The sequence below is a fragment of the Rutidosis leptorrhynchoides genome, chromosome 4 (assembly GCF_046630445.1).
Source record: "Rutidosis leptorrhynchoides isolate AG116_Rl617_1_P2 chromosome 4, CSIRO_AGI_Rlap_v1, whole genome shotgun sequence".
Lineage (NCBI taxonomy): Eukaryota > Viridiplantae > Streptophyta > Magnoliopsida > Asterales > Asteraceae > Rutidosis > Rutidosis leptorrhynchoides.
The window spans coordinates 366,919,665-366,932,258 of NC_092336.1; the positions used below are offsets into that span (position 1 = coordinate 366,919,665).

At 31.1% G+C, this 12,594-nt stretch overlaps 1 protein-coding gene across 1 annotated transcript; it reads right to left on the bottom strand.

The window, feature by feature from the left end:
* Nucleotides 1-4,374: 4,374 nt before the first annotated feature.
* On the bottom strand, nt 4,375-7,376 carry LOC139843849 (uncharacterized). Its single transcript, XM_071834012.1, has 7 exons — nt 7,230-7,376; nt 6,172-6,237; nt 6,046-6,095; nt 5,673-5,737; nt 5,055-5,146; nt 4,841-4,912; nt 4,375-4,597 (listed from the first exon to the last, which is right to left on the bottom strand). The coding sequence occupies exons 1-7, from the start codon at nt 7,230-7,232 to the stop codon at nt 4,559-4,561; spliced, it is 387 nt and encodes a 128-aa protein (XP_071690113.1). The 5' UTR covers nt 7,233-7,376; the 3' UTR covers nt 4,375-4,558.
* Between the last annotated feature and the right edge of the window lie 5,218 nt (nt 7,377-12,594).

The window sequence follows — 12,594 nt, forward strand, 5'->3', positions numbered from 1 at the left end:
AAATATTAGATAGTAAAAATGGGACTATAACTCACTTTCACAGATTCTTAATTCGTCGAGAATTAGACTTGGCCACGGGTCGATTCACGAACCTATAATACATATATACATACATATCAAAGTATGATCGAAATATATTCACAACATCTTTAATACGTGTTGACGATTTAAGTTGTTAAGTTAGCAGTCCACAATTAGTAGTCCACAGTTAATAGTACATAAATAAATCAATATATGCATATTATCTCCAATCAATCCACGACTCAGTGTATACATGTCTCAGACTCGATCACAACTCAAGGTATATATATTATTTTAGAATCAACCTCGACCCATTATATGTTAACTCGAGCATTACCGCATATAGTGTCTTACGGTTATCCCAAAATAATATATATAGATGATGTCAATATGATATGTCAAAACATTGTATACGTGTCTATGGTCTATCAAGGTATATTATATATATATATATATATATATATATATATATATATATATATATATATATATATAGGATATGGTTAGTATAGATTTGTTATAAAATTTTCGTAGCTAATCTAGTAATTCTATTCAATTTTGTTTTACCCATAATTTCTTCGTTTCAAATTCGTTTTGAGTGAATCAAAAGGCTATGGTTTCGTATCGAACCATAATTTATTAATCTAAACAGAAAAAGTATAGGTTTATAGTCGGAAATACAGGTTATAAGTCGTTTTTGAAAGAGATAGTCATTTTCGTCGAAAGAACGACATCTTGATGACCATTTTGAAAAACATACTTCCACTTTGAGTTTAACCATGATTTTTGGGTATAGTTTTATGTTCATAAGAAATATCATTTTTCCAGAAGAACAACTTTTAAATCAAAGGTTATCATAGTTTTTAATTATCCCACCCAAAACAGCCCCCGGTTTAACTATGACGGCGTATGTCCGGTTTTATGGTGTTCTTCGTGTTTTCAAGTTTTAAATCATTAAGTTAGCATATCATATAGATATAGAACATGTGTTTAGTTGATTTTAAAAGTTAAGTTAGAAGGATTAACTTTGTTTGCGAACAAGTTTAGAATTAACTAAACTATGTTCTAGTGATTACAAGTTATAATCTTCGAATAAGATAGTTATATATATAGGAATCGAACAAGGTTATGAACACCATTACCACCTAAAGTATAGCAGGTAAACCTACTGGAAATGATGAAAAAATAACTTGAGCTTCAAAGGATCTTTGATGGCTTGAAAGTTCTTGAAGTAGAATCATGACACGAAAACAAGTTCAAGTAAGATTACTACTTGAATTAAGATATTTATAGTTATAGAAATCGAATCAAAGTTTGAATATGAATATTACCTTGTATTAGAAAGATAACCTACTGTAAATAACAAAGGTTTCTTGATCTTAGATGATTGCTTGGAATGGATTAGAAAGCTTGGAAGTAGACTTGCAAACTTGAAAGTATTCTTGATTTTATGAAACTAGAACTTATAGAATTTATGAAGAACACCTAGAACTTGAAGATAGAACTTGAGAGAGATCAATTAGATGAAGAAAATTGAAGAATGAAGGTGTTTGTATGTGTTTTAGGTCGTGGTATATGGATTAGATATAAAGGATGTGTAAGTTTGTTTTCTTGTAAATAATTCATGAATGATTTATAATACTTTTGTAATCTTGCTAAACAATTCATACTAGATTACAAAGAATGATTCCCACATGTTTGATGACTCATTAAGGCTGCCAAGGAGCTAATCATTGAGTGTATATACCAATAGTATATACAACTAGAAGCTGGGTATTGTACGAGTACGAGTACCGAACGAATACGAGTAGAATTCTTGATGAAAATGTATGAGAATGCAATTGTAACCAATTTTGTTAAGTACAAGTATTTTGATATGTGTCTTGAAGTCTTCCAAAAGTGTATTAATACATCTTGATACACTACATGTATATACATTTTAACTGAGTCGTTAAGTCATCGTTAGTCGTTACATGTAAGTGTTGTTTCGAAACCTTTAAGTTAACGATCTTGTTAAATGTAATTAATCAATTGTTATTATACTTAATGAGATGTTAAATTGTTATGTTAACATGATAACATAGTGTATTAATATATATATATATATATATATATATATATATATATATATATATATATATATATATATATATATATATATATATATATATATATATATATATATATATATATATATATATATATAATTTTAAATGTTTGAAAATTATATAGTGTCGAAGGAGAATGAGCGAGATGATGTTCCGACTCAAAGGAATCAAACAAAATGGAGTGGTCTAAAAGAAGCGTGGTTGGCTCAATGTTGGTTGGATTCGTCCGAGGATTCGAAGAAGGGAAATTCACAAAAATATCAATCGTTGTGGCATACCATTTACAAGAAATTTAATACCAACAAATATGGATGGAATCGAGGTGACGATCAATTGTCATCAAAATAGAGAGATATGTCAACGCCTTTTTGTGGTGCATATCAAGCCGCTTATAACGAAGCCGAACGTACTTGGAGAAGCGGGGAAAATGATCAACAAGTCGAACAACGAGCTCATGAAATTTATGGAATTAATAATAATGGAAAAAAGTTTAACATGATGGAAGCTTGGCGGGTTTTGAAAAAAAAATCAAAGTGGTATGTTCTGGGTTCGAATGCGCAAGTAAATTTGGACGCCGACGAGGAAGGGTTTGAGGTTCCACTTTCTCAAAACAACGATATTTTTGAGGAAGATCCTTTTGTGAGACCAATGGGCCGAGAGAAGGCAAAAAAAAAAAAAGGCACGATCAAACCATTCTACCGACTCTAGTCGTTCGACTCGTTCATCAAAGGCGGAGGAGGCTTTGGAAGCTATTTCAAAGTCTAAAGCGGAAAGATCAAAAGGTGTTGAACATGCGAAAAAACAAGAAACACTACGAACCGCTTTTGCTGGTACAAGTATTTTGACCGTTAATGCAAGTGACATCAAGGACCCGGGTCACAAATCCTATATCATGAAGCTTCAAAAATTGTACCTTGAAGAGTTTATGCATATGGTCGACAAACCACCACAAGAACCCGACGCAACCTCCGAAGACGACGACGACTACTAGTTTACTAGTTTATGTTTTTTTTTTAACTTATTTCATTTTAAGTATTTTTTTCATTTGTAGTTTGTATTTTTTATTTTATTTAATGAACTTTCTATTTTAATTTTTATTAAATAATATGTTAGAAATAAAGAAAATGTAAAAATAATAAACTGGTGGACCCTACTGAAAACTAACACAAAAAACTAACCTTGACTGTTAGAAAAGGTCAAAAACTGACCCTGCTGACTCACAGCCAGTTTGCGCTTTTTAGGCAAAAAGCGCAAAAATTGCCTGTAACGTCAGCTTCACCACTAGGAATGGTCTAAAGGGTTTATAAAAGCCTATTTCCGGGGACTTGATTACCAAATATAGACCCGAGTGATAATGAAAGTGATGTGGCCTATTATTGAAGAATGGTTTTGAATGTTTGATAAAGCAAATAATAGGGGAAATTGGTCAATATGACCCATTTCCGGAAGTTTTTAATAATGTCTCAGAAGAAAAAAAAAATATATAAATTGCAAGAAATACCCCCTATTCACGCACCTTGTACCACGCATGATGCGTGGATCTTGGTGTGTGGTTACGAGAAAATGACCAAGACAGGCACTTTTACTCGCGATACTTCTCAGTCAATTTGAATAAACGTTACATTTCACAAATCGAGCGTTTACAAGGTTATTAAATAAAACGCAGCTGCATATCAGATCTATATTCAAAATTATTTTTGTCACTTTAAGCATTCCAACGGATATATCTCGACTAGATACACATTTTCAAAAAAAAAAAAAAAAAAAAAAAAAAACGGTGACTAAATCGAAACTACGAGTCAAAAGTTATGGTCATTCGAAGTTTTTCCCCAACAAGCACCATGCACCACGCACGATGGATGGTGCTTGGTACGTGTTCGCGAGTAAAAGTGTATGTTTCGATCATTTTCTCGTAATCACGCATCACACACCAAGATCCACACATCATTAGGGTGCGTGGATATTGGGCATTTTCTTGCCATTTCCATTTTTTTGGGACATATTGTTAAACATTTCCGGAAAAGGGGGCATTTTGACCAATTTCCCCAAATAATGGGGATGGTGTTAGCGATCTAAACCCGCCTTCCAACCTGCCATCTCTAATTGTTTCGAGAAACGCTTATTTTCAGAGGTTTGATTCCCAAATTAAAACCCATTCCCAAATAATACACAACATATCACTTCCATTCCCATTCAGAAACCTTCAAACCAAACACACTCTTAATGCAAAGCAAATACTCTAGTAAGCGAAGTAAGAATAGTTATACTGGAAGAATCACACCATGTTTAAACAAGCACGGTAGTCCACACAAAGGTATGGTAGTAGTCCAAACATAGGTTTTTGATGTCAAATGAAAGCTTCCCAAAAAGACAAGTAATCAAGTCAACAATATCCATAATACATACCAACAAATTCAGATGAAATGAGCCTAATCATCATCGTCCAGCACACTCCGACGTCTCTGAATCTGAGAGAGAAAACCAAACAAACAAAAAAGTCAACCTCAGTTTCAGTTGATCTCACCATTTCTTCTGAACATTTTGAACCGTGTGAAATCATATTTACATATAGATCAATAATTATTCCTAGAAGTGAGTCTTCAGAACAGAACCATTCACCAACTTTGGAAGTTTTTTATTAACTTTTATTTAAAGAAATTTAATACAGAATAAATGTTAGTACAATAAACAGGAGTCAAGCAATAACTTACTGTAACTTTTGTTTGTTTGGTTGTTTGGGTGTTGATCTGTTCCAACAATGATATGAGCTTCTCTTCAGAAACCTGCATTTATAGGCCATATACACCCGACAAACTTAAACAAGGAATTCATTTTCTTTGCAGTTGGTAATGTAGGTGCCCGTGAATAACTTTAAAAGATAAACCCTGATCATGATATTATGTATTTATGTAAAAACATATATACCTTTTCAACAATCTGACCCATTTGGGCAGCCCTTAGTATAACATCTTCAACTCCTCGAGCCTTCTCAGGTTTCACCAAAGCAATCCGCGCAACTATATATAAGCAGATGATACGTTACATTTAATGATAAAGCTTCATTACTTGGTTCATCACACTGTGTAGCATATTTTTAACATAAATAACAACTTCAAGATGGTAATTTGTGTATCTTTCCACAAAACAGTGTGTTGAATAAACAAGGTTGTAGCATTGATAATGGTTTTCTTTCAAACTTTCAAAACAAAATACAAAATTTGACGGTGTTACTGAAAGACACGTTATCATATTAACTTTGGAATTCTGAAAAGTACTAGGTGTGGTATATCATAGATCGGTATACTCATTCTCAAAGCCTACAGATCTATAGCTCTGTATTGGACATAAGTCTAGGGAATTGGTTACCACTTTGAGGTTGTTGTAGACTTGTAGCCTTATAATTTAAATGGTCGTACGCAAAGAAATAGATTGATACAAACGCAAATTTGATTATATGATATGTGAAAACAACAAAAGAAATAAAAAGGTAAACCATATGAACTTAGATAAACACTACATAAATTCATATGCAAATCAGCTTACTTCTTTCGCGTGCTTGAGATGTCAATATCTGGCTAAGCATCATTTGCCTTCTTTCATCTGCCTCACTGGATGAGTTATGTACAAAATTAGAATCAGCAACAACAAATAACTGTCACCCTACTTATAGCAAACAAGCAACAACAAATAACTGTCACCCTATTTATAGCAAACTGTATTCTCTGATACCATCTCTATAACAAAATTTATTTTTACATTGACATATATTTCCATAAGTTAAACAAGACATACCGTATAAATTATAAATTAATTAAATAATTACAGGAACCACAAGAGACTACTTGATTGTAAAGAATACAATGCAATTAATGTTACTAACTCTAATTCAAAAGGGGGGAAAGGAAAAAAAACAAACTTTTTTGCTTCCTCCTGGGCTTTTTGCTGATCAGGGTTTTGCTGACTTCCCTGTGTTTAGGCATGTTCAATCGTAAATATCACATTTATAACATTTTGAAACTAGATAAGAAGAAATTAAACTTACCCCGCCTTGTTTAGCCATTAGCTCCTGCATTCTCCTTTGCCTTATAGCTTCTAATTCTGGGTCAGCCTACAATTTAATCAGGAACAGTGTATCTAATCAGCCAATAGCAGCAACACATATCTTAGCATGTATGAGCTCACGCGAAATCTTGATAATAATTAATACATGTTCTATTAGTTAGAAGAGAACATACTTCATTATAAACTACAATTATCATAACCATAAAGTATTGTCTCCTACACAATTGCTTCTTATGAGACTTGAATCCACAAGCTTCAAGGTTACAACTTACATGGGTTCAGTTGGTACAGTTAGGCCAAATGCTATTTTGTTAATAATCTTATTAGATCATAAAAGCAACCCATCACCGTACACGTACACATCAAGTTTCATAATGAGTTCAAGTAATTCACCTCATAGTCCATAGTATAACATGATCATCCTTAGCTAAAGGCAGTCAAATTTTAGTATTCAAGATTCAAAACTTACAAATTATAAAAACTTATCATTCTTCTTTATATAATTAAACTATATATAGATATCGTCTAGAATACTTCATACAGTAGTGGTATCCATCATCAAGCACATCAGATTTCATAAATATCAACATTTTTCTTTTACTCTAATTGCTCAAATATTGCATTAACTTCATGTGCTTTAGCATCTCTTATTTACTTCAAAATTATCAGTTATCTTGCTCTTGTTTAACTGATTGTGTATAATTTTTTATGTTCCTAATGACTTGTACAGCATCCTATCATTTCTACCTCACTAACTCATCAAATCAGAAAAATAACAACAATTAATACAGTCATAAAGAAGGTAAAAAAATAAAAAATAATAAAAATCGGCAAAATTCATATCAACAACAAAGAAGCATAAGCGTGATATGTGACATAACATAAAATCTGAGCAGAATTCGTACAAGTACACATAGTATTGAAAGCGATAGTAATTGTAACCCTAGATAAATAAATAGATATATACAGAGGCATATATATACATATACATATCATATCAATATCAATCTATATAATTCGGAAGTATGAGGAAGTTACCATTGCTATTGAGCAGAGATCGAAGCAGCGTTTGTGAATCGAGCACCAAAAAAGTGATGGCTTTTATACAACGCCTTCGGTTCTTATTTATCAACTACTCTCAATACGCAAACAGTTCACAAAAAGATTCTTTTTAAGGGGAGTGATCCTGTCAAGTTTGAGAGTTGGAGGGCTTATTAGATTTTTGTGCTGCAAAAGAATAGTTTTGGAATGTAGATAAACAAGTTTTTTTTAGCTAGTCGCGCGTTGCGGCGACGAACCCCTTATTTTTTATTTATAACATAATTAGTCGGCTTTTCGTTATACACAACTTATGTTTTAAATTATAATACTTAAACGTTAATAACTATCACAAAATCAAAGAAAAAATATGTTTGAAACCAATAATTAAAATCAACATAATTTGAATATACTTATTATTTAATAGTAAAGTGTGGAAGTATGAAAAAAAAAAATTGTAAAGGAAAAAAGGAAAAAAAAAAAAAAGAAGTAAAAAAAAAAGATTTTAAATAAAATATGCATAAAAAAGTGGTCAAAAATTAATAAAAAAGTCAAATTATATTATATTATATTATATTATATTATATTATACCTATATTTTAAAAGAGATAGTGAAAATAAATAGTAAGGGTGTTTTTGCCTTTTCAATTTTTTTTTTACCAAATTTCATTCGCACACCAAAGCCCCCCCACACTTTTTCAAAAAAACAAATCGACCCCCCTGTATGGGGTAAAGTGCCAACTTATCATTTTCATAAAAAAATCTTAAATAAACTCCGCCCAAATATTCAACGGGCCATATCTTCTCGCTCGCATCGAGTCAAACTTTTCCAACACCATCGCTAAACTCGAAATAATTTTAGGAACACAATGTCACTAGCTATACGCAAAACGTACGCTTTTTAAAAAACGCTAAATATTTGAGGTACTTTTCATACACGTTTATTTTGCGTTATATATTTTAAAAATCGACAATTCCATAGTGAAACGCGGAGATGCACATATATTGTTAATTTAAAATAACATTTAAATCTTTCACGGGTTATACCTTTTAGTTCGACTCGAGTTGCGTTTCAACGACATCATCGTTTGTCACGAAATAATTTTACAAACTAAACGAATAAAATACATTGAAAACCGAACCCCCCGCCGTGAAGCTAGGGTTCGAACATGTAGTGACCCGAAAATTTTCGATCAAATTTAAACTTAATCTTTATATAATTCCGACATGATAAGCAAAGTCTGTATTGTTGAAATCTCAAAAACTTTGAACTGTGTTCATATAATCGTTTACCCTTTGACTGTGCCCAACGATTCACGAATAATTGTGTGTAAATAAATATGTATATATATATATATATATTGTAATGTTAATTACTAATATTATTATAATTAGTATTATTATTAGTATCATTATTCTTAGTAATCCTAGTTATTATTATGATTATTAAAAGTATTAGTATTAATTTGATTACTAAGATTTCCATTCTATTTAAAGTTATTATTATCATTATTTTTATTATGATAATAATATTATTTATATTATTGTTAATATTAGTTTTATTATTATTAATATTAATAAGAATGTTAAATATTAAAGTAGTATTATTAATAATAGTATGATTATTTAATATGCAGAATACATATTAAATTAAATAAAACAGATATATAAATAGATATATATAAAAATTAGATTTTACAGGAATACATATATAAATCTATAAAATACGATTATATATCAACACTTATACAGATATTTAAATATAATACAAATATACACGTATATATATAAGATAATTATGTATTCTGTTTTGCATCACCATCTTACTGTATTAAAATTTGTTTATGTCTCTAATCCAGTACAATCATCGAATGAATTCACAGATAGCATCCAAAATCAGTTGGACATAGCTATCTGCTTTATATTTTTTATTCATCTGATACAGATTGTTGGTACTTCCTGTCTGCAATTTGTTATCCATCGAATCTTCACTGCAAAAAGCCAATAGAGTAAACACAAATTCTGTTAGCAATCAACTTCTTTTCTTCTGTTCTTGATTGCATGATTAATACATGTCGATCCTTATTACTATCATATATTTATATATACATATACACACAAGTTAAAAGAAAGATATGCACACCCTTATCACCTCAAATTCCTGAATAGTTGCTGTTTCGTAATCAACCCATCACCCTTTGTATAATCACACATCAAGGTCGATTATTGATCAACCACCATCCTAAATCACACACCCTGAATACAACCACAAGACCCAAACCACCACCCTCAATCTTTCTCTCTACGTCTCTCTCTCTATTCTTCTTCATCATCATCTTAAGACCAACCCACAAGCTATCAAAACAGCTGCTACTGCAGCAGCTTTCGTATCTGTTTCATTAATAACCGTCACCAATCACCATTTTCCTCTTCTTCCTCTCTCTATATATCTCTCTCTTCTCTCTTTCCATTTTTTTTTATGAACAATCGAACCCAAACTTCTGTTGTTATAGTATTTCTGTTTTCCGTCTCTCCAAACCAAAAAAGAAAAACAAACCTTTTATTTATAATAGAATGGTAATGTTATGATAAGCATATTTCTTTTCTTATTATTGGCCGACAAACTTTCAATTAGAATAACCCCACCTAAATCATCCTAATCCCACTTGTTAAATAATTGAATTGTATACACGATCCTTGTTCCCTTTCCAGCGAATTATGTAGAAGGGTTTTCGGGCCAGAAGGGGATTTCTATTAAATAAGACTGTGAGGAATTAGAAAACATATACAGCGAATGAAAAACGGGTACGGGGTTGTGTTGGGCTTCCTTAAACGAAGTAATAGACTGTTTGTTTTTGGGCCTGACTTGGGTTTTTGGGCCACATAATTCTGTTGTTGGACCGAAGGTATTACACTGCTTGTTTTCCTGATTAAGTTTAAAACACAAAGGAGAGGTAATGTTAAATTATACATGATATATGTTGGTGACATTAAACAGAAACGATAGAAGGGATGATGATGAGTCGATGGGTTCTGTGATGATAATCATAAAATGATGACAGTCATGGGTATTAGGATGACGATAGGATGTGTACGATGATGATTATGATCACGTTAATGATGGTGTTAAGGATGATGAGGTTGATATAATTTTATGATGAAACCGTGACTTTATGATATAGATGGCGTATAATTATAATGTTAATTGGGATTAGAATAGATAATGATCATGATATACGGTATACAAAGTATAGGAATAATGATGATAATTATTCGATAGATTACATGAAGAAGAAGCAAGAAGGAAAACAGAAATGGATTATTTAGATTTTTATTTGGAAATAAAACAGAAAGGCGTGATAGATCAAATGGTTAAGGTTGTTTTCGGGTTAGCGGGACGTCGCGGGTTCAAATCCGGATTTGGGCATTTTTTCAGGGCTACTTCATTAAGGTAGTTTACTTATTACTCATTATTTTATTATTATTATTATTATTATTAGTATTATTATTATTATTATTATTATTATTATTATTATTGTTAGTATTGTTAGATTATTTATTATTATTATTAACAAAATTATATCATAATTATTAGTAATATCATTAAACGATATTAGTATTATCATTACAAACAATTTTTATTATTAGTACTATCTTTATCATTAATATTAAAATTATCATTATTATTATTATTAGAATTATCGTAACTTTTATCATAATTAGTATTATTTTTATCATTATGATTATTACTATTAATATATCAAATCAAGATTTTCTATATAAAAATACATTTATGACATAAAACCTAGTCATATTAATACTTTTGTAATAAATGTTAATTATCTATATAAAGATAAATATATCTAATTAAGTTATTAATAAAACACATGATATAAAATAATAAATAAAAACACTAATAAAATATATATTTGTTCGATTACCATTACATGTATTAATATACATGATTGAATAATAGGTTTGTGAATCCGATGCCAACCTTACACTTGTTCAATGATATTATATGTATTTTTACTACGAAATACAGTATGGTGAGTTTCATTTGCTCCCTTTTTAATTGCTTTTGCAATATATATTTTTGGGCTGAGAATACATACGCTGCTTTTATAAATGCTTTACGAAATAGAGACAAGTAATTAAAAATGATATTCTGCGGATTGATGTGCTAGGTAATTTAGTTACATAAGAGCATGTAAGCACGAATCCTAAAGATAGATCTATCGGGCTTAACACCCCTATCCTGTAGGCTGCACTAGACATAAGAGCTAGTGAGCGGATGTTTAGTACTTCGAGGATTATTTATACACTTGCGAGTGTACATATCCATCTTTACGAAGATGACTTATTATATTATTGTTAAGGTTGGTTACTGAGGCCTCAACATAAGCAGAACGGTTTTATTCACTTGCGAGTGTACATATATTTATAAACGGAAATCTTGTGGTCTATTAATATATTGAAATGATTGTTATGATAAACTAATGAACTCACCAACCTTTTGGTTGACACTTTAAAGCATGTTTATTCTCAGGTTTGAAAGAAATCTTCCGCTGTGCATTAGCTCATTTTAAAGATATTATTTGGAGTCATTCATGACATATTTCAAAAGACGTTGCATTCGAGTCGTTGAAGTTCATTAGAGATTATTATTATGTAAATGACAGATTAGGTCATTTATAGTTTGGATATTATGAAATGTTATTTATACTTGTCAACTTTCGATGTAATGAAAGATTGCCTTTTAAAAAAGAATGCAATGTTTGTAAAAATGTATCATATAGAGGTCAATACCTCGCAATGTAATCAGATGTTATCGTATTCCTCCTTATGGATTAGGACGGGTCTTTACATGTGGTATCAGAGCGGTGGTCTTAGCGAACCAGGTCTTGCATTAGTGTGTCTAACTGGTAGTTGTTAGGATGCATTAATGAGTCTGGACTTCGACCTAGTAGTTGTTAGGATATATTACTAAGTCTGGACTTGAACCTGGTCTGCATGTCAAAAGTTTTGCTTATCATTTCTTGTCGAAAATTACCTGCTTATCATTCTTAGTCTAGACACAGCTTACTGCATTGATTGCATGAATAGTGTATAGACAAAATTCATATCTTAGCGAATCTGCTAATTCATATCTTAGCATATCTGTTACTGTAGACTTTATCTGACACGTTTCCTTAATTCCCTTCGTAATCTATGGGATCTTCTGTACTATGTATAGGTATTCTATGTAATCAGAATATCATCCGATATTCGAAAATCATTTCATATCGAAAAATCCTTTATTCAATCCTACGAAATGGAATTCACAACTAGTTCAAGTCCCTCGGATTTCGATATGGAGTCCCAC

Coding starts and splice junctions, on each gene's coding strand:
- LOC139843849 (XM_071834012.1), bottom strand. Junction 5,147..5,672: donor ATCTCAAGCACGCGAAAGAA/GTAAGCTGATTT, acceptor GCTTATATATAG/TTGCGCGGATTGCTTTGGTG. Junction 4,598..4,840: donor CCAAACAAACAAAAGTTACA/GTAAGTTATTGC, acceptor TTTCTCTCTCAG/ATTCAGAGACGTCGGAGTGT.